Genomic DNA, 23664 nt, shown 5'->3' with positions numbered 1-23664 from the left:
CTAGGACACATTATTCAGCTTGAACATCTAAACCATTGAATTCCAAAAATCATAAATATTTTTGAAAGGAGTATGAGCAGTATGAGAGCAGCCAAGTGTCCTCCTTGCTCCCCCCAAACCAGCTAACACTGACACTCTACCAGCAAACCTGAGCTTCCCCAGCCCTTCTGGAGCTTGCACCAAGCTGTAAAATTACAGTCACTAGTCAAACACTTTATTTATTTTATCTGACCTGAGCTCTTCTTCTTCCTCTTCGTGAAAGAGTTTTCAACCCAATAGTAACCACAGAAGACGTTAAAAAATTCCTACTGAGAATTAATAGCTACAATGCAACAACCCTACATTATTAAGCTGTACTAGCTAAATTTGGGTAGTATGCAGCCAGGGTTCTTACAACATAATAGCCATAATCCTCATCTCCCCATATGCACCTAAAATGAAGTTTAAATAGAGCACCTGTGAATTATTACAGGAAAGCTACAACTACTGAACTAGGGGTAGTAAGTGGTTGGCATTAAGCGGGAACTCAGGTATGGTAGTTCAGGTTAGTGCAGGTTTTTGTGTCCTTGTATACAGAAACCTGCACTAACACAAATTTTACACAAATAATTTGTGCCCAAACACTCAAAGGGAGTTTGCCACCTAAATGCTTCTACAGGAATCAAGACTCATCTTGCACTGCCTTTGCAAGCCTCTCTCTACCCACTGCAGAGGACTAATGATTATGGAGAGCTCAGGCTTTGGAGAGGGCCAACTGCAGGTGCCCAAGACAAATATCTTCTCTCTCTTATATCAGTTTGGCAAATCTCATCCAGCAGCATTTCTCAGTTATGTCTGAAAAGATCTTCTAATGTTCACATTGGCCTTTAAATAAAAATTTCAGTACTTTCATGGCTGCTTATTAACTGAGAGACATAAAATTTCAATAAGGAAAGAGACTGTGGTTTCAAGGGTCCACTTTCTAATCAGAGCATAAAAGACTTTTTTTAAAACATATTCTATAAAAAACACATTGCCTTTTTTTCTTATACTTTTTTTACTTTTGTAACAGATTCCTCCAAACACCTTCATTTAAAACAGTGTTTTCTTTGGCAAATTTGGAGAGCTGTGTTTTGGGATAAAAGTAAATTGCACTGTAAGATGAAAACAGATTGGGAGATTTGACAAGACTTGATAGAAATCCGTTGTGCACAGGCAAAGGAAGAGCTTTTTAATAGGTAATTTAAAAGAGAAAAGCTCTGGAGAAAAAGAGTTCTGCTTGGTGGCAAACTCATCTAATCCTTGCAAAGCCTACAGCAGAGGCTGCAAGGGAGGCGGAAGTTACAGAGCATGAGGACACACACAAACTCTCTCACATCTGAAAGTTATTTTATACATTATTAGGTATCATTTTTCATACAATGCACACAGGCACTTGAGCAATGGCATAATCCAGAAAAGGGACATTCATGTACATCTGACTTGCAAGCACTTGTGGGGCAGGGGAGGCAAAAAGGAGCAGTTTCTCTCTTTAACACTCAACACAGGCCATCCCAGGGCCATTCAGCCCAGCTGCCCTCCAAATCCTGCTCAGGATGAAACCTGGATCTCCAACCTTGCCTTATATGAGGGATCTTGGCAAGTGTGCAGGGCAGGCAGGAGCCAAGGACCACTGTTTTACCTCCTGAGGGGGCAGCTGGAGCAGGAAGACCCCAGTGCACACTGTGGGACAGACCTGCCCCACAGCTTTGAGGCACATGGCGTAGACTGTCTTACAGTACAGCTTAAAATACCAGAAGAAAGGGAAAAGGAGCAGCTTTTTGTCATACTCCCTGCTAAGAAAGGCTATCTACTGCTGCTATTGAGAGTATGTTTTTCTCCACCAAACAGTTCCTATCTCAGAGAGAAAGTTGCTCCAATCCCTTCTACAGTTTACACATCTTCCTATGCTTCTGCTCAGTGACAGAACTTCACCAGCTATGCTTTCAGCAGCACTCCAAAGCATAGCCCTGCAGAGATTAAATTTCCTAATTTTCAAAAGCAATTCAACCATTTTCAAGGCAACTTTTTGCTGTATTTCCTTCACCAAATGGACAACAACAAAAAGGCTGGGGTACTAAAATAATTTTGCTCTGGCAGAAAACTAGACAAACCAGGTACAGATCCATTAGCTGAACAGAACTCAGCTCCTGTCATGTATCTCCAAGTTCATACCCTTTCCTTTCCAGCAATACACGAGGGCACACAGAGCAGGAGGTTCCACCTTTTATTAGCTAACAACTGGCAGCAAAAAATACATATGCCCACTAGCATTGATAACATATTTCTTTGAGGTATGAAGCTTAAAAATGCAAGTTTCCTCATGAAGTCTTCCCTGATCATTAAGACCTGCCCAACAGCTCTCTCACCTCTAATCCCCAGCTCCCAGCTGCACTGAGATTTCTGCAGGAAGTTTGATGTCTCACAATCTATGTTCTGAAGCATACCCATGTTTTGCTTTAATTGCATTAACATACAATTAATGATCCACATAGGTTTTCAGACATTAAAGCTAAATTTCCAGAAACACAAAAAGTACAAGAAACAGTGCTGTTAACCTGGAACCACTAGCAAATTGCCTGGCATGACACAACCCCAAGACCTCTTCTCCTGAGAAGGGTAGAGCAGTGAGGAACAGCTACTTCAAAAGAATCTCATCTTTCACTCCCCACAAGAGGTAACTGCATTTCTTGTCCCTGTATTCTGACACAATAGCATGTCAGGTTTGCTGCAGCAGTGTGCCTGCAGTAGTGCTCTGTCACTGCTCAGCACACACAGGCACCAGCAGCACTCAGTGAACACAGTCAGGAGTTCAGCTCCTCTGGGAGTGCAGCACATCAGTCTCTGTGGCGCAATCGGAGAGCGCGTTCGGCTGTTAACTGAAAGGTTGGTGGTTCGAGCCCACCCAGGGACGGAGGAGATCCCTTTTAAGGGCCAAAAGACTCTTGTGAAGCCCAGTAAAGGGAAGTGCCAAATCCTGCACAGGGAAGGAATGACCACAAGCATCAGTATATGCTGTGGCCACCCCACTGGACAGCAGCTTCACAGAAGTGGACCCGTCACAATCGTCTGGCAGAACCCTCAGGTCCATTTCTAGGGAAAGCTTCAACATCTCAAGGAATATTCTGAATTGGAAGCCACCCAAAAGATTCATCAAAGTCCAACTCCTGCCCTGCACAGGACCAGCACCAAGAGTCACACCACGTACCTGAGAGTATTGTCCAAACACTTTTCGAACGCCGTCAGGATTGGTGCTGTGACCACTGCCCTGGGGGCCTGTTTCAGTGTCCAGCCACACTCTGCGTGAAGAATCTTTTTTCTAATATCCAACCTAAACCTCTCCTGACAACTTTATACCAGTCCCTCAGATTTCCTCCATCTTGGTTCCATAAGCATCCTTACTCCTGTTCTTCTGGATGACACCTGCCCACAGGCCAGCCAGCCAGCCATCCATCCATCCCATACCTACTCTGAACTAAAGTAATTATGTCTAAAACTGAATTTCTAATTTGCAGCAATTATGTCTAAAGCTGTCATCTAAAGAGATGACAGGTAATCCCTGATATAAAAAGTTTATACATTTATATATTTTATTAAATTGCATAATAGTGTCAGCTATATTAAATATCCTTACTATATCATTATTATAATAGTTTCTGTTTTGTGTACGAAATGTATTACACATTACTAAAACTGTCTTCACAGTTTGGGGGCTGCTACTGCTCTTCCCTGAACCCCAGTTCACAGCTTTGCTCCTAATCCTAAGTAGCTACATCTGGACCTTCTCATTACTGTTAAAGAACAACTTTTGTGCTGTCAACAACATCTGGATAGCCACATTCCTCAGAAAGTCCAGCCTGACAAGCATTAAGAACTGGAAACCAAGCCCTCCTGTCAAAAGGATCCAAGCAGACGTTACCAGATGCTAGTAAATCCAGAGCTGATGATACACAGAAAACACTAGAAGGGTTTCCTTCCAATCATGATTTGACACTTCTATTTTAACACTTTTCTGAGGTTGTTTTAAGCTTCTAAAATAAAGAACTAGAGCCCAGAAATTCTAGAAGTTGACTGGGAATTTTGCTATCATTGTACATAAATCATGTACAGATGTTACAAATACTGGGAGCATGAGAAAAAGAAATATTTACTCACTGTGACCATTTTCACTCTAACAGAAAGGACCAGATGCTACTCAGGCACAAGGATAAGGACAAAACTTCCAGTGCATTAAATCAATCACAGAACACATGCATGCAGTAGTTTGAAAACACATCTTCACAGTTCTTTGCCCATATAACACCTCATAAATTTTTAATTAAGGTGCCACAGGTACTCACAAACAAAGGGTGTAGAAACAAAAAAAAAAAAAAAAACTTGGAAGTCGTAATGGAGAGCTTCTCTCTTTTTTCCTCCCACTGCTGGACAGTGGCCAGGAAAAACACTTTATAATTTGCCCTTCAAGGCTCAACTAGGTCCAAAATGTATGTAGTGATTTGTCTGGCAACATGAAAAAGTCCTGCTCATGCTAATGTTGCTTATATTGATGCTTTCATCAATAAGGCATTACTAAGGCATCAGTAAGGCATGCAGAAGGACAGCAAGACACAAACCTACCACAGGGGCTTTGGATAGGATGGTAGCAGTACCATGCAGCACCATGACCACTTGCAACAATCCTCCAATAGCTAAAGAGCAGTAACTTGTATTAATCACAACAAAAGCTGCCCAGGTATTATAAGTATTTGAAAAAACTTATCAGTTAGGCCTCAAAACATAGAATTTATTGTACCAAACTACAGGGCAAAATTAGAGGGGTTATTGTAGCTCACTATAAATCAGGTTACTGGCAAACAAGGGAACTAAAAATGAACCATACAGAGCACTTATCACTGTGGTACACAACAGCAAGACCACTGTGCCCTGAAGTTCTTCCATGGCTGATGAGGCAGTCACTGTTATTGTCTGGGGACGCACTGAACTCTCATTTTCATCTAGTTAAGACTTACTTTGAGCCAGCTGTTGATCTCATTATTGCAGCAGGAGAACAGGAAAACTGATGCTGTAGTTTGGACAAAAGCCCCACTAGCAATAAAAATCCCAGCATCTTGAAATCTCCATCAGAAGCCTGCCCCACCTCCCTTTTTAAAACAGCAGCAGAAGAAATACAAGACAAAACCATAACAACACTTAGCAGTATTCTCAAGTGTAAATTTAAGAAGATGCAAGTGCTGTGCCATATTCTTCCAGGCTAGTGTAAAGCCTACAAAAAACACCTGCCAGGCCTGAGTACTAAACTGCTAATCAGCACTTTATTGACTAGAGTAAATGACCTGGAAGCAATTTTAATTTTAACTGCCTTTCACAATCACAGAAGATTTTAGTTCCCTCACTGTGGTTTAGTGCCTTAGTGTATGAAACTCCCTGCCATGGACATGGGCTCATTCTCATAACTTGATGAAGAGCAACCAGCTCTCTCCATTATCCCTCTGCTGCCTGCTGAGGTAGGCTGAAGGACCTCTTGCACATACTTTTCTGGATGAAACAGAACCACTATTCCACAAATAGGCCCACATTAGTTTGGAGCAGAGCTTATGGTACAGCTTATTGTACTTTCAGATACACTTGTATTACAACAGTGGATGTGCACTTAGAGATAACCTGACCTACAAAGGGGGCAAAACTTGGGAAGCATGGGAACTGATTTATTTGAAAGATGGCAGCTCCACAACCCACACCCTCATAAAAAAAAAAGGGCAAGAGAAAGAATTAAAATATGTAGCACAGTAACTGTTGCTAAATTTTCTTTAGCAAATACTGGAAGTGCAAGAACCCAGCCTTCCAGTGTAGGGCTCCTTGACAGAGAAATTAGGAAAAGAAGTGACACTCTAGGAAAAACATTCCTCAGAGACATAACTAAACATGCTTAAAAGATGAAGACAGAAAAGCTAGTTGCAAGTCAATTAGAAAACATCTACTTAAAGGAAACCACCCCTCTAACTGCTTTCAGTCTCACTAATTATGTTGTTTCAGAATACTTCTCTCCCAGAAATATTTTGCAGTGCAGTAAGGAACAAATGACTTAATTCTTTCACAGGACAATACCCACTATTCAGAGTGCCCTGCCATTCCCTCCCTCTGACAAAAGCTGTCAGATCTGGCAAAGGCAAAATAAAAGATGAATCCAGGTCCTGTGATAAAAGGACCTACTGTGAGAAACCAAAAGTTAAGTCTCTTCTAAGCACCCAAATGAGGGGGGAAACAAATATGGAAATAAATTACAAGCATCTGCCAGCATTATGATACTTGCCAACTACCGCTGACAAAATTAAGTTGTTCAGTTTTAATTCACCTACAACTTTACTGTGAGGCTACAAAAGCCAAAATCCTGTGACCTCAATGCTAAACAAACACGATTTGCTCAGCCCACATACTCTGCTTGCAACAGTAATGCAGATCTAAGATTTTAATATAATGTTTATGCATATTTAATATTAATTACATTTACATATTTAAATTATCCTACTACATTAACAATACTAGATACAATATTTAGAAAAAACAACTAGCATGGTTAAGCCTTCAAATTTTGGTAGTTTTCTATCAAGTATAAAACAGAATAGAAAACAAAGTTTCCATGTGAAGAAGAAAATGTATTTTAACAGAAGCAGCCAAGACCTGTTGCAAAACACAGATCCTATGCTGACATTTAGACAAAACCTTGCAGTAATAAAAGATGCTGTCATTCATTATATTTACAAGAAACTGTCTAATAGTTCATTTACTGACTGCACTATAGTGATTATTTAAAAATCCCACACAGCATCTTTGTCTTGTCCTTTAGGAATAATTTGTACGTAGGAAATGACCTTGTTTAACCATATATGCTAGAAAATATAGAACTCTGCAATAGAAAGAGGTTAAAGTTGAATACTGTGGAAAAAAATTTATTTAAGTCTATACAAGTCTTCTGAAACAAACCATTGGCTTTGACACAGTAAATTCAAGTGAATACTCATTGCAATAGTATTTTTTCATACAGAGATCAAGAAGCCCTATAGCTTCCCATTTAGTGTCTGTGACAGAAGTTTTATTTCTGAATAAGTAGCTGCACAAAGCAGACGTGATAAAAGATCTCACAGTCACAGTGAGCTACAATTGAGATAAACTTATATAACAAACATTTCAGAAAATTAGGAATCCATACTGAAGTGTGGCAAAATGATTCACAATGAAAGAACAATGACATCACTCAGACCCCTTGCCAATAATGAAGACTTTCTGCAGCAAGTCTAGAGTAGACCATCATAAAAACCTAGAGTGCAAGAGTACCACAAATTTAGTATATAAATATCACAGGATTAAAACTCCAGTTAAGCCATCAACTGAAGTGATGATTAAAAGGAAAACATGGCGTCTCCCAGCTTTGCAAAGGAAGCTTTCAAAGCATCTCTTCAAGAAAGTGCTGATGCCAACTAGGGCCTGTGCCAATTTCTGTTTTAGACTGCACTGCTGAAAGACAAAATTTTAGCAGATTTGTCTAAGAACTGTATAATCCTGGTGCTTTTAATATCTTAAAAAAAGCATTTACTAGAAGAGATGAAATGTAACATTTATAGCCCATACTGTTTCCAAGATCTGTGCACACTATATAGTTCTATAATTTCAACAGAATTTAAAAATAAGACAAAGAGCAGACAATGCAGTATTTGTTAGATGGATTTGTTTAGAATAGTTACACAATTAATGTATACAGTTGTAAAATTTTTAGTGCATTTGTTCTTGCACATTATTAATGCTACTTATAAAAACCTGAAGATTGCAAATTGGGCATGCTTACCATAACATTTTCAGACTGGGAAAGCTGCAGAACATTTTTTTCTACAAGTGTTCACTGCCATGATACAAAACAAATATGTGCAAACTGCAAGGTCCCTAAAAATAGCATTTAATGACTTTATGTACAGAAAGATGTAACTATCTGTTTAAATATGCAAAGAATAAGCTTCCCAAAGTTTATAACATAGAACAATATCCACCACATGCTCCTCCTCCTCCATATCCTTCTTCCTTGTTTGATAACTTTACACCTCTGTTTTGGCTTTCACTTTCCCACAGTCCAGGAGTCTGAATGATTTTTTCAACAAGTTCTTCAAAGGCACACTGCACACCATCACATGTTTTTGCACTTGCCTCTGGAGAAGGAACACAAAAAGTCAAATGTTAGCATAACTTCTGGTAATTTGTTTAATATTTCGCTTTCAGTTAAGTTTCAACCTACAACAGACCTAAATCTTCTACAACCTATTCCTAAAAACATAGCGGTGCCAAAATTGGCAACTATGGGGATTTGTCACCACACAGGTGGCACCTCAAAATATTTTTAATAGAAGACCTTTCAAGTCAAACTTCACCAGAACATACAGAGACAGCTACAGCTTAGCTTTATTTCCCTATGGAAAGCATTCAAGTAAGAAAAATTTGGATTCTTGTCTGAAAAACCTGTTTGCTGTTCTGTATTTCAGTTCTGCACATTATTCATAATTGCAGTACACCAGACCATATGAATCAAGGATCCATACTGCAGGATTCTGGGTCAGTCTCCATGATAAAACTCATCTGATAAAAGCAATAACAAATCTCATTCCTTTTGCAACTCGCAAAATTCTAGGTAATTTCACTTAGGATCCTTACTTTAAACAAGACTAAGAAATCTGCCCACAGGTGATGTTATGATAACAACAGAAACCATCAGAAATTGTTCAAGCCCCACAAGGGCTTGCCCTGTTCATCTATGAAGCCATGCAGATACTTAGCATATGTAGCATGTACATATATATATACACACACACACACACGTATATGCACACTTAAGAGTCTAATTTTCATTTTTGTTTTCATCTCCCATGCACTTAGTAGCTTGTGTCTCAACTTTGAACTTTTATTTCCACATCTGACGCTGTGGCTAAAAAGAAACACAGCAGGACACTAAGAAAAAATTAATCTTCAATCAGAGATGAAGAATATAAGTCTAAGTACAAGAATGAATGAGTACATATCAACGAACTGCTTTGCTACTGGAATAATCCTGTAAATTAATCCCTTCTGATCCTTAGGTGAAACACATAATAAACATATGCATAAAGAGTCACTTCAACACCCATTTTTTAATTTATCATTAAATGGCTTTGCCTATAAGACCCATTTCATTTTGCAGCAAGATGAGACTAATATATTTGCTCCAGTCATAATTATGTCATTATTCAATCCCACCCAGCATTCATAAGTTAATTATATACCTACCTGTTTTCACATCCCAGTTCTAATCCAGATTTCTCTCAGGTACCAGCCATTTTGCTATACTGAAGGCTGGCCACTAGCACCAGTTTTCTTTCCCTCTTTCACTTTGCTTCTGTTATTAAAGTAGCAAGTCAGCTGGGGAAAGAAATCAGACAAAACCCCAAACCCAAAACAGGTTTCATCACGCTATGGAGAACCTGTACTCTGCCCTTCATCCTTATGAATTTCTAGATAATCATCCACAGCTAGAACAGGTATCTGGACAGGCACAGTTTTAAAAACAGGAATACCCATTATCTTTGTGCCCAGTGCAGGTGAGAAATATCATGAATTGGACTGTACACATAAAGACTCTCAATCCTACAGAAGTGGTATTTTCCTTATGTAACAAAAACCAAGAAAGATCTCTGCAAGTATCTATAACATACCTATGAACAACATGGAATGTTTTCTTGCAAATTTGAGGCCTTCATTTCTGTCAACTTCACGATTTTCCTATAATAAAACAAACCATTAATATTCCTTATTAAAAAATACACCAGCAGATTACTTACTGCAGCTGAATTTGGTTTACCTTATCAATCTTGTTTCCAACTAACATCTGCACTATGTCATTCCTTGTGCAGTAAGTTTCCAATTCATTTAACCAGTTATCCAGCTTGACAAAAGTATCTCTTCTTGTGACATCATAAACTGAAAGATATTAGTGATATTATTTCACAGTATTTTTCCAAGAATTACAGCTTACATTACAAAAGTAGCAAAAATGATGGCTTTTTGAATCAGAAAACTGAAGGAGTTCTAAGGATTCAAATTTACCTCCTGTACGAACAACTGGAAAGAAAGCAGGACATCTAACAGCTCAAATCACTGATGCAAAGCAACTCCAAGTTTCAGTCACCTACAGTTCTCAGACTAATATTCCTTGATATATCCTGGCTTACAGATGAGAGACTATCATTCTCCAAGGAATTCTACACTAGCTGATCCCTCATGTAGGATACCTAAAAATCGCTACACAACAGCTGTGCAAACAGGATGGCACAACCTTCAGTACTGAAGCTATGAAAGTGGTTTTTTCCTTTGTTTTCACATCCCATGCACAGATAGGCATAAACAGCTTCTTTCAATCAAATCTGTAACTTGGCTTGCATGAACAACCTTATTTTTTGGAAGACAGGTAAGAAAGAAATAGTCAGGAGATACTGAATAAAAGGGGAGAGCAAATCTCAACAGCAGAACCCTCTATCTCCCAAACAGTGCTTGTTTACAGCTTTCAACAGTAACTAAGTGGCAGGTTCACGCAATTAAGTGACTTGATACAACAGGCTGACAGCACCCTCCTATACCAGGAAGATAAGGCAACTCACAACTTGGGAAACCCTCCAGGAGGTCACATGACAGATGTTATTCCACATTAAACAATTTAACTAGACACAATAGCTTAGCAAGATTCTCTAAAGTCAGAGGCAACTTCAAGAGTATTAAATGTACATCCCTGCCCTTGCTTTAGTCAGCTTCTCACTCCAAGCAGTGGAGAAGCAGAACTTCAGAGTTCAGTGCCTAGCAAACATGCTTTCATACACCAAAAAAAAAAAAAAGGCACACATGAGACTTCACCATGAAGCTGAAATATGGGTTTTGCCTGGGTTTCTCAAACACAGATTGGTGCTTTCTACATGTCCAGCTGGTCTTTTCTAAGTGATTCTGACTGTGTAACATTCCATCAGCTGGGAAACAAATAGCAAAAAATCTCAGCCAGATTCCACATGGTTTATATTATTAATTTCATTAGGAAAAAAACAATGGGGAGAAGAAAAAGCTGTATCATACTGATACAGAGAGACTACACTGAGGAGAATTTTTTTTTTACTCTGCACTTAGCAAGCACATGCAAAAATAAAAAGCAATAAATAAAAGAAAAATTCATGACATTACAAGGACAACAGTTTCAAGCTATCCTTTCAGATAGCAGTAGCTTTTATTGTCATGCAAAAATCAGAGGTTCTCAAGCTGGTCAGATTGAGAAAGATGTTGAGACACCAAGATGCTTTTACATGAGTGGTTCAACACAGACACAAAGATTTTAAATATCACTTAGGTATTATATAAAGGCTATATGAGTTTGTGTAACTCCAATGCATGAGAAAACCACAAACATTTGAACTATCATGCAAAGATATACTTACCTAGGATAACACCTTGTGCACCTCTGTAGTAACTGGGGGTTAATGTTCTGAACCGCTCCTGACCTGCAGTATCCTAATAAGCCATTCAAAAAGTTCCATTATTCAGAATTTGAGCAGAATGCAGTTTAGCTTTCAGGTATTCTACTTCTGATGAACATACATAGTAAGATTTAAACTATATTGCACTAGTAGATTAGCTGAGTTTATTCCATCCCCTGCTGTTTTACTACACATTAACTTTGAGATTTTATGTAGTCTGTCCCAGGAAGCACCTTTGAACTACTAGATGTAGTATGTAACTGGATTATATAACAGTAAGATGGCCATTCCTGCAAAGGCACTTGATCTGCAGCTAGTATTGAAGCAACCAGCAAGAAAGCAGCAGAGCTGCAGTACTAACATTTTCTAACAAGCATCACAGCCCATGACAATCAAACCAGTTCCTTCACTTCAATCCCTTGGTCCTATTAAATTTGATTGAGTATCTGGGTAAATGAACTAACATGCTATAACACAGCAGAAGCAGGAATAAGTCAGAGGTTTCTCTGGCTTTAAGCAAAGTTGAGTTTACATGCTAAAATTTAAAGGGTCAATAGCTCTGAAAAAAGCCCCAAAACACACCAAAATTAGAACACTGTTTTCTTGCCAGAGATTAAGTTATAGCGCGCACTCATTGAAGGCTTTTATGCACAGAATATTTAAACAACTTTATTAATTTATCCAGGTTAGAAGTGACACATGAAACACTGTGGATTACCTGAAAAAGAACCTGGATAAGCAAACTAACCTTCAACATTCTACAAGCCACTCAGTCAACATCACAAATCTAAACCTGGTTTCATGTCACGATGCACTTTTACAAGATTTTTTTTTCCAGTTTACCTCAGGATTATTTATTTCTATTTACCAAAATGAAAGAAAAAAAAAACCCCTAACTTATCATCCCTTGTTTTGTTATCAGTCTGGTTTTCCTCCTGTATGCATTCTTTATTTTCTGTCAAGCTATTGCATTTTGTCAAACCCATTTATTTCACTGATGATTATTACTGTAACTAAGACATAAGTCCTATTTGTTAGTGAGGTATGAAGCACCCTCCAAGCTACAGAAACACTGCATGAAATGCACACATTTCATGTTCTACTACTACTTCCCAAGGAAACAAAGGTCTGATCTCTTACTTATACAAGAAACAGTTTTAATCTTGCTTGGTACGAGAAGACACAACTGGGTCTGACTATTCAAAAATGTGCTTCAAGTCACAGAAGTGCGGAGGCTGGTTTACACAATGGAGAATACTTTTCAAAAGCTTGGAAGTACTGTTTCTTCACTTGCTGTAATGGAAGCTCTACTTAAACTACAGCAGAAGTTGAACACACTAAAGCTTTGATTACATGCACTGCCTTTCTCTGAAATGCATCTGCTACAAATAATTCTGATGTTGAACCTGTAAAAGTCTTCGGATGATGGCTATGAAGTTTAGACAAAAAAATGGGTCTAAAGAAGTAATAGATGAGCACACAACTGTAATTCTTAACCTATTAATACACAGCCTCAGCATTAGAGGCAAAATTTAGTAAAGAAGTGCACCCTTCTACTGATTTAATACCGTTTAGTTCCTCCTTTTCTCTACTTCTTTCCCAACCAGATCTGCAATTAGTACTGCAGAAGCTCACAGGCAGCAGAGCTACCCCCTCAGCCAGCTGTCCCACAGTTCACTGCTGCAGTATTAACCTCCCACTTCTCCAAATCACCTTCATACTAACAGAAAAGGATTCTATACAAACTATACATTACAGAAACCCTTGCTATTCCTAAAGCAAAGCAATACATGAAGAACTTGGAGAGACTTACCCATATTGCCAGTTTAGCTTTGTTTCCATCAACTGAAATAGTTTTCACCTTGAAGTCCACACCTAGAGGAAGAAAAACATTTTAGTTCTTCAAACATATTACAGTTATCTTTGAAAAAGACAAAAAGAGAAATGGAAAAAATAAAGTCAAACTCCAAAAAAATTCCAAGTTTTGACATGAGCAGGAAGAATAAGTTGCATTAGCTATTGATGAACTTTGCTCAAAATGTAAGGTTTTCTTGCTGACATGCTTTTGCAAAAGACTAAGGGCCTTTTAAGCCATTGACTCAAAATATTTTATGGAAGTAAGTCAAATCCTGCATTTCTTGTATTAAAGCACATATCCCAGGACAAATTTTCAAGTTTATAATTCAAATGGATTAACTTTGTATTGGTTACTCACAAACACTCTCCAAACAAACAACAAGATAATGGTTCTGCTGGTCAGTCATTACTCCAACATGTAACAATTCTTCCCCCTTCATGTGTCCTCCACCCCCAGGAACTAGCAGCCTATCAATTGCTAAAGAACAAAATTGCTAAAGATGCACAAAACACAGACCAACCTACAGTAAGTTAGTGACCTACAGTCACTAATTGACAGTTAGTGACTGTAAATTTAAGGGATATAGGGACACACATCTGTTTGAGAGGCTCAGAGTTATGACGCATTATGTTTTAATTTAATCCTTAGGTTACTAACTACCTAGAAATACGTTTCAAGTATTTTAGAGTGACTTTCACTTTTCACCAGGCAGCAGCTCTAAAATGAAGTAGCAGTACGGAAAGTTGATACTTCTACAAGAACAACTTTCAAGTGCAACAGCAACCTTTTCGTACTTGGAATTACAATGCCAATCATCAGACTCCCTACCAGAAAAAGAATTAAACCATTCTGATACAAAATGAGTAGAGCCTAGGGATAAGTGCACTGCACTTATATTCCCAAATTCATGCAAATTACAAACAAATACAAACAGCTGCCAAAATACATTCGACTTGAAGTCACAAAGGATATATAGGATGATTAAGAAACTGGATATTATAAGCAGATGAAAACTTCAGTTGCACTGAACTTTAAAAGAGCTTTGTTTCAAAAAATGTAAATACAATTTTTATTCCACTGTTTCACAGTTTCAACTCACTGAAGTGTTCCCTGAAGCGTCAGGTATTTTTCAGACAACATTCTGCACTAGACGAAACCCATACTCTCTTTCAAGCAAAGTTTTCCCAAAGTACATCAACTTTTGTAGTAACTGAACAGAAGTTAAGTTTTTTTCCAGGTAGTAGGACTCTTACTCCCTAGCTTAGCAGTAACACAATGCTTGAATACCATGCACATGAATGGTATTTTATTCTACAGTTATGTTCACAGAAAAGAACAGTCGTTATAAAATTTATTTTAAACACCGGTTCTTAGAATGTTACCTAGTTCACAGAAGACTGCTATGCTAGCAATTTGACTCAATTTAATCCTAGAGAACATTCTGTTCTGTCCTCTTTTCAGCACTCAGCAGTAACTTTCAGACTAACAGAATCTCTTTCTTCCACTGTAATTGCATGTTTCTTCCCCTGAACTCAAAAAATCCCCATCTGCAGTTAGGTCAGCATGTCCAACAGTTCACAGTGCATTCTTTTATCCATTAGTCTGGCACCAAAACCTGTAACTGCAGATATTACAAGTCTATTGGATACTTAACATGACAAAATGCATCATAATAATTTCAAGAAAGAAAATGTCTTCCTTAACACAAACATATTTTATGTATTCTGAAGCGACAGTATCCTCCTTCCATTCAGTAAACAGAATCAGTATATTATGCCAGCACAGTCCAGCAATTTTCATTTAATGGAAATATACACCTTTATGTTAGCCCTCCTGCTGGTTTAAAATTCACTTTAAATTTTGCAATACCAATGCAAGTAAAGTAAGAAACTAAAATAGTGACTAAACTCCATGCATTAAACTGAATGTTGAAAAATAAAAGTATGAAAATGAACAAATAACACACCAAAATCCACCCTTTAAAGTGACTGAAGCAAGTCAAATAGAATTCTGACAAAGGAGCTCAACACATATAAAAGCCAATTAACAAAAAGAAAACTTTTAAGTACTTAGGTTTTTGGTTGCCTATCTGCTATAAGGAAAGACAAGTAAAAAAAACTTAGGGTTCAAGAAAATCTTGAACAGACAGGGTGCTTATATTTCCCAAACAGAGCGCTTACATTTCCCAAAACCAACAGTGAAATACAGATGACTTTGTGTGACAGGTATCAGTTCCGACCTTGGAAGACTGATATGTCTCCCCCTGACAGCAGAAAGCTGACAGTGCTTTCCACCATGCCTTGGATGGCAGCCAGAAACAAGACAGCACTATTAGAGTGTATTCCTGTACATTAACACCTCCTGCCTCAGCACTACACACTAACATACTACAGACTTACAATCTGTGAGAAGCAGCTCTGATCCTGCTCTCACATTCAGGCCAGTAATGCTACGCTGTGTTTATAGAAGTGCACAATTAGCTACAGGGTAGTATTTGTGTTGTAGGGAAGTGACAAGTTGGACAGCTTAGGAGTTTGAGGACTCCAAATGCAAAGAAAGCTAAAAAGTTAAGAGACATCAGATCTGTGCAATACATCACTTCATTTGCAAAATACGGATTGCACTCAACACTTATCTAGAATCTCTCATACAAAGAGCAAGCAAGTGAGGACAAGCATGAATAGTAAGGACAATAGAAAATACTGGGGTACAAGTAGTCTGGTAAGACCATGTGATGAAGCCCAACAAACAAGCCAGCCTCAAGAGAATACAAGGACAGGTAATCTGCCAGGTTAAATACAACACGTTTAATCCAACTGAAGCTACTAAAGCTGAAGTATTTGCCAAAAGCAGCTTATTCTTCGAAGAATATCACAGGATTTTTACTAAGTTCTGAAGAATAACCCACGTGAAAAAATCATTTAAGGTTTCTTTTAAATTGCACCCAAGAGGTCTGTGCAATCTATGAAGGTTAAGATGTCTCAACGGGTCATTGCAGGGGACCAGTTGTACTGCTGTCAAGGCTTTCCTCAGTATTTTGGGTTTGTGTGGAGTTCTTGCTATATCTTGAAGAAAACTAAACCAACCAAAGTTTTCCTCACTTTCTAATTCAAATTTAAAAATATATAGTCACATTAGCCAGTTCAGCAGTCAGTATGCAGATGACATTGAAAGAAGACATTATTTATATTCCATTCATTTTAAAAAAGCACCATACTCTTCAGTTTCAACAGGAAAGGCTTTAAAATCTCTTCTGTCCTTCTGTCCCCCAACTCTCAAAACAAAATAGTATGTTTAATTAGCACAAAAAGAACTCCAAGCCAAGACTCACAAAGTGTTTTGACATTTCACCATCTTGTAAGTACGTGAAACTGGCATCTAAGGTCTGTCTTCATGCAGCATAGTTACCTCTAGGAACTTACTTCAACTGCTTTATCCATATGAACAACAAATCATGCCCTGAATTTAAAGCTAACTTGTTGCTTCTTAGAAATACATTCACCAGAAAAGTGGCAACGGCACTGGATAGTAGTTTAAAAATAAAAGCAAGGAAACAAGAATCCAGACTGTCATCTTCCAGTTAAGCTGACAAAAAAATGAATCTGCTATCCCCTAGGAGCCCCACACACCATGCTGTAGGACTTGCAGAGTTGGGGTCACAGTTAGCTCTACTGCACAGCACTACCTCAAACATCAACTGGTTGGGCCTAACAGAGTGATCTACACCAGCATTTGGTCAGTCTCTAGAAACTGACTTTTCCTGCCAAATAATCACATTAATTCCAGATTAGTATATTTGTTTCACTGTATCTGAAGTAATGCTTACATTGAGTATTCTTCCTCCTTTTCCACACCAGAAATGCAACAGAGTAGGACCTGCCAGCAACCCACCTTAAATTGCTGCTATTTAACAATCAGTGATTAGCTACCACACATGCCGGTTTGCATGTTTACAAACCCGAAGAAGAATTACTTCAGGAAATAGTTTCTTAGTTTCTCAAATGATGCCAGTTTTTGACACAGATACAAACAGCAGAATGGAAAGAAAAAGAAACCGCACCATTAAAAACAAACAAAAAACCTCCAAACAATAAAGATCCCCACTCAGAGACTGAGCTACTCTTTTATCCAAAACATTGTGAAAGCCAAAGTAGCTATCCTGCACTAACTGCTGGCTTGCATGGTTGGCATATCAAGAAAGTAACAGGACCTGAAGTATATACAGTGCCAAAACTATTACATTAGAATCCAAGATTGCCATCTTCACCACCTGATCTATTTCATTCCTGGTTCCTTCCATGCTATCCTCCCTCATGAACTGAGGTGGGGCTACTTGCACAACTTCATTTTTTATAAGCAATGGAATGAACAAAAATAGGCCACGTTCCTCCCCTTGGCTTCTCAGTGCTTTATATGAAATAGTACTCCTGAATTTTATTAATATTAATGAAAAAAAGTTCAATTTATTTAATTCTTAATAAATTAGACAGAGCTGGTTTTGCTTGCCAACAGCTGAACTCAAAAGAAAAAAATTGTATATAAGCTCTTAGACAGAAATCTTCCTACAGAGAAAGCAAAAAATGCAACTAAAATGATGGTGTGAAAAAGTATCTCTATTTTCAATAATTTCAGGTATTACTTTGACACAGAGTTGCATCACACTCCTAAAAATTCCATTTTGAATCCTTTGAGAACCAATCTGCTTAGTGTATCCTGCATTCTGGGTCACTCTCCCCCAGCACAACTGACCCATGCTGGAAGGTATAATACCAGCACAGCAATGACACGTCACTGCCTATTTCCCCAGCAGCTCTAGATTCTTGGCTCTCTTCCACTTTTCTTAGGAGTCTAGCTGCCAAGGAACTGATTGCTAAGCAGAAGAAAAAAAAAAAAAAAGCCACATTGTAATTTCCTCTCTACAAAGGAAAAGCAGATGCCACGCAGAGCCCAGTGCACTCTACTATTGTTCGAAGTTGAAAGAGTTAACACTACCTGCTACAGAGTCTGAAGATAGCTACCAAGTATCATATTACATAGACACAAGGCCTGGACACCAATATCATTAGTCAAAAACCTGACAGTTATTTTGCAGAGATAAATCAGTAGGAGAGTAGTAGCTCTTACAGAACTGTATGTTAGACAAGTCTGAACAAACCACAATTTTACACTGAAAACATTATCAGTTTTTCTAAGGCAGTATCAGCACATACTTACCAATTGTTGCTGCAAGCTCTGGGTCAAATGTATCATCTGTGAACCGCAGGAGAAGGCTGACAAGGAAAAAAGAGAAAAAAAAAGAGATACTATTATTGCAGCATATCCACACCTTGCTGAAAGCCTATAAATGACAAGTCTGAAAGGAACAGCAGATCACATAGCTAAATAAACTCACATCTGATATTTTTTTTTTTTTTTTGGTAGGAGAGACTATATAGAAAAAAGAAAAGAACATGGAAAGAATAGAGCAGACACGCTCTGCTGCCTGACCCCTTATCTCTGCCTGTACTACCAAGGGTGTCTCTTCGAAAACAAAGCAGCATGCAAGTTGTCAAAACAGTTGCCTGAACAGTCATGTGATCTGCTTCGCAAAGCATTTTATTTCAACCTTATTCTATTTTTCTTCTCCCAGAATTCAGTACAAAAGTAGTATTTTTTGTTTTGTTTCAATATTGCTTCACACAGTATTTCTGAAAGCTTGAGAAATAAATTCCAAGTCAGCTTTTTATCCCAGAAATAATTCCTTGAACTGGGCACACAAGGGAACAGCAAGGACAACACCCATGAGAAATAAAGACACAGAAGCTGAAGAGTAGAAATAGCTCCCCAACATTTTATAATTTTGCATTTCTTTGTATTAACAACTTGTGCACACAACATTTCCCCCATCCTGATAAATGCGTTTGCTACCAATAGAAAAAGTTACAAGTAAGATTAAACAGCACATCACACCATAGCAATGCAGGGTCCTTAAAGAAGGGCCCATAATGCCACCGGTGTCAAATGTAAATATTTCTGTGAGAGACAAAGATTCTGAATATGCAGTTCCTAAAATCAACAGTCTTATGCATCTGTGGAAAGTACATGTGTCAGACAGCTGTTTGCTATGAGCACGGCTTCTACTCATTTCCAGGATGGAGAAACAAAACAAAGCCTTATTTACTTTTTGGTCTTCCCCACCACCCTGTTCTTTTCTCCTCTTTTTGCATGTGAATTTAGAAGTCAAGTGCTTTTTATCATTTGGACATAGTCCTGCACTGACAAAAACAGTGACCACTGACATTCCTTTATTTCAGTTAGAATGAGTGACAACTCCAAGTTAATCACAGACCAACATTTTTTTTCTCTCCTTACTCCAGAACCCCAAAAGCAAATGGCAGCTTTACTTACCAAAGAATAATAAAAATAATAATTTTTTTAAATCACAGCACAGAGGTTTTTAGATTTCACAGATAGTTCTATATGGATGCCATTTAAGAGCAGCTATTTTTAGTTACAACCAATACTAGTTTCATTCAGAACACAGAAATTATGGATCCCTTATATTTTAATAGGATAAAAATCATCATTTTACCAGTCTTTCAAGCCTAGCCCAGCCAGCTTCTACCTCTATTTCATATGTAGCTATCATCTTCTACAAAGCATAGCACACTCACAGGGATCATGTTTAAGACAGCATTTGTTCACAAGTCAGGACTCCAACCACTTACTCCACCTTGCTAATACCTGCTTAGCATCTGACCTTTCCTAGTCAACCAAATAGGTAAGAGACATAAATTTAGGAATAATTCAATATAAAGTTCCTGTACCTGAACAACTCCACTGTTATCATTTAAAGCATTTTTATTTCCTCCACATAATGCCTCTTTTAGCAAGCCTTCTGATGTAAAGAAACGTATATAAACAGGTATGTAAAACCACTGTGTGTTTTATCTGCCCCAGGAAAAATTCTTCCATATTGCCACTCATATGTGAGGTGACATCAACTAAAAGAAATTTGCTCAGGTCATGTCAGTCACCAGGGGCCTACTGTATCAATCATCAATTCAGTAGCTAACTCAAACGAGTAACTTTTAACAAATATAGGCGCCTTTTTTCCCTAATTAGCAATTTGTATGTAATTTGGGGTCATGGCAGGGAACATATATTATTGCCACAAAAATATCAAATATAAAATAACCGGTGTGGTACATTCCCAGACGCCCTCCTATATTTATATCCCACACCCTTTAGTAAGAACTATGTTACTATAAAAAAAAACAACACACTAATAAAATCCCAACTCTTTAGCATTGCTATCTACAGCTTCGCCAAAGCCATGAATACAGCAGGGAGGAAGAAATCAACCTCAATGTACTTGATAAAGCCTATAATTAGCAAAAAACCCTGTGCTAGAATTACTATGCTGAGTCCCCGCGCTCCCCCTCACACACCCAATGCTGGGTCACTTGTGACTCTGCATATCCGTATTATGGACTAGACGTTAACCCCAAAGCGCTGTGGAGCTGTACAAGGGGCACCTATCTCCCCACAACGCAACGCTGCCCCGGGCACAGGGCGGCCCGGTGACCCTGGGCAGCCCGACAGAAGCCCGCTTCATCTGCTGCCAGCTGAGCCTGGCAGACACCAGCTCGGGGCCGGCGGCTGCGGGAGCGCGGAGGACGAGAAAGAAGAGGAGAAAAAGGAGGAGGAGGAAGAAGAGAAAGAGGAGGAGGAGGAAGAGGAGAAGGAGAAAGAGGAGGAGGAGGAGAGGGTAGGGGGAGAACTTCTCGCCCGCCGGAGAGCTGGCCGGGAAGGGAGCTCCCCCCGCGGGCCCGGCCCTGCGGGGCGCAGGCCGCGCCCAGACGGCATTGTCCAACAAGAGGCCTAGACCGGAGCCGGCCGCCAGGAGAGGCTGTGGAAGGCAGGCGGGCGCCCCCTCACCTGGACTTGCCGACGCCGCTCTCGCCGATGATGAGGATCTTCAGGGTGGTCAGCACGTCCTCGTCCATCCCGGCAGCGCCCCCGGACCGGCCCCGACCGCCCGACGCTCCGTGCGCAGCTGCGGCGGCGGCGCTGCGCCTGCGCCAGGCCGCCCGCGGTTTGTTTACAGGGGGCGGGGCGGGCGGTGCGCGCATGCGCGGGGCCCGCGGTGCGGGGAGCTGGGCGGCCGGGCCGTGACCTGAGGGGCGGGCGGGGGGGCGGTGCCCGGCGGGGTTTGCAGCTGCTGACGGTGTCAGAATCCGGGGCCGTGGGGAGAAAAGAGACCAAATAAAATGGTAGCGGGTTATTAGACATTGGAATGGGCTGCCCGGGGAGGTAGTGGAGTTCCTACCCCTGAGGTGTTTCAGGAAGGACTGGACGTGGCGTGCAGTGCGGTTGACAAGGTGGCGATCGGTCACCAGCTGGACCCGATGAGCTCAGAGGTCTTTTCCAGCCTCACCGATTCTGCCATTGCTTGCGCCGCACGAAGGCAGGCGGCCAGCGCCCGCTGCGGGAGCGGGGCCAGCTGCCGCCCCCCGCGGGGAGCAGCTGGTCCGGAGCCTGCCTCCAAAACATGGGCTCGTTTGGGGACAAACCAGCACTGGAGGCCAGCTGGTACGCGACACCACGTGCTTTTCTACCAGCATCTTACATCTCCCTTAAAAGCCAGGAATGTTGTTTGGTAGATTTTTTTCCGATTCCTATGAGAAAGTCGCTTTATAACCAGTTCAGCTAACCTGCTATTATGGCTTGAAATCTACCTCAGGCCATGTGTAAACAAGTGCAACTCTTCTAAAATTAACAGAGTTCATGTCAGATGTGAGATTCCTCGACGAGTGCTGTAGTCCTTGGCCCTGCTGGGCAGCCTCTGGGCAGCCAGAGCCTGACTCCATCAAATATAAACAAGTTCAGGCTCCTCCATAATCACATCAATCAGTCACACAACCAGTCACTCCAAAGGAAGAGATCAGGCCATGTCAGCAGTTCGCACAAGGCAGGTGCACCTGTGAGCCATCGTGGTTTCTGTCAGAGCGATGGCTGCAGAGGGCACAACTCTTCTGCAGAGCATTTGCCTCCACCTGAGTTCCAGGGTCAACACAGAGACTGTTCTCTTGTGTTTTTGTGGTAAACGGCTCTGTTGCCTGGGTTCTTCCACTTTCAGGATCTGGTCTCCTGACTCTTTTACCTCAGAAAAATAGCTCCCAGGATGAGTAGAATAACAGTAATTATCCTATTAAACTATGGAAACATATTCTATAATTAAATGTGCAAACAGCTGGCTGTTTACAACAGCACTGTGCCTGTTTGTAATGAATAATCTAAAATTTGTTGAAGGTATGACAGTTTTTGTAGTCTGGATTGTGCTTTGCTGTCGTGCAAGAAAGCAGAATGTCTATACGCTCTAGTTTTTGTTGAAGTGTACAGGAATTCTTGGGTCTTAGCATGGATCAGGAAGAGGATTTGAATTTGGAAGGCATATCCAAAGAGCAAAGTATTCCACTAAAGCTACTGAATCTCTTGAAGTCAGAGAGTATTTGTATTCTGGAATTTGGTTTTTTTTCCCACTGCAGCCATAGAATTAAACTATTCAATATGGATATTAGTTCTGATTCAGATCATAATGCTATACTTCACTCAGAATGAAGGTTGGTCGGGATGGCATTCAGATCTTTAATGATAAGTATATGCAAGAAAAAGGGAAAACCTGCCCTAAATGAACAATTCTGTAACTCATACTTATGGATGTGATGTTTTAGACCTTCTTAGGCATGCCCTTTGAGAACGGGTATTTCTCCAGGTTGTCCTCCTTCAGATGGAACTATGTAGTCTCTCACTCTGAGATTGGATCTGAGTGCTGCAGCCAGCCTGTTTGCTGTCTGCATATCTGTTTTAATTTGGGAATGCCAGACCTATTGCAGGAACCAGCTATTGGATAATTAAGGTGTCTCAGTCCTTCAAAACAAGAATACTATTTATTCATTGAAAGATGTACAATGTTTAAACATCTTTCAACAAATTTTTGTATAGTTTCTTCATCGAAGTCATCTCTGAACTGGGAGAGACATCTAACATGTAATTCATGGGTGCCTGTCTTTTTCCTTGCCTGCTTTTCAGTACTCTTCAGGAGTCATCGTCACTTACTCTTGACAACTAGACCAATCCCTTGAATAGGGCTGGGAGGGTTTCTCTTTTTATTGTTTATTGTCCCATTTGATCCTGACCTCAGATGAGGCAGGGTCAAGCCATAGCAGTGTGGTTAGCCCTGCCTGATAATCTTCCTAGAAATACACTGGAGATCCT

At 39.8% G+C, this 23664-nt stretch overlaps 1 protein-coding gene across 1 annotated transcript; it reads right to left on the bottom strand.

The window, feature by feature from the left end:
- Positions 1–6949: 6949 nt before the first annotated feature.
- On the bottom strand, positions 6950–21473 carry RAB18 (RAB18, member RAS oncogene family). The gene is made up of 7 exons (XM_084213266.1): positions 21325–21473; positions 18619–18674; positions 13360–13421; positions 11508–11580; positions 9893–10011; positions 9747–9813; positions 6950–8213 (listed from the first exon to the last, which is right to left on the bottom strand). The coding sequence occupies exons 1-7, from the start codon at positions 21390–21392 to the stop codon at positions 8035–8037; spliced, it is 624 nt and encodes a 207-aa protein (XP_084069392.1). The 5' UTR covers positions 21393–21473; the 3' UTR covers positions 6950–8034.
- Positions 21474–23664: the final 2191 nt, after the last annotated feature.

This window comes from Fringilla coelebs (genome assembly GCF_963513975.1).
Source record: "Fringilla coelebs genome assembly, chromosome: 1".
NCBI classification, from domain to species: domain Eukaryota; kingdom Metazoa; phylum Chordata; class Aves; order Passeriformes; family Fringillidae; genus Fringilla; species Fringilla coelebs.
This window is presented reverse-complemented; position numbering and strand designations above follow the sequence as displayed.

Excerpts from the sequence above, each read along its gene's own strand:
- RAB18 (XM_084213266.1), bottom strand. The coding sequence starts at position 21,392 with ATGGACGAGGACGTGCTGACCACCCTGAAGATCCTCATCATCGGCGAG. Across the intron at positions 13,422-18,618 it reads AGAGCTTGCAGCAACAATTG|GTGTGGACTTCAAGGTGAAA; the intron begins GTAAGTATGTGC and ends TTCTTCCTCTAG. Across the intron at positions 9,814-9,892 it reads TTGGAAACAAGATTGATAAG|GAAAATCGTGAAGTTGACAG; the intron begins GTAAACCAAATT and ends GTTTTATTATAG.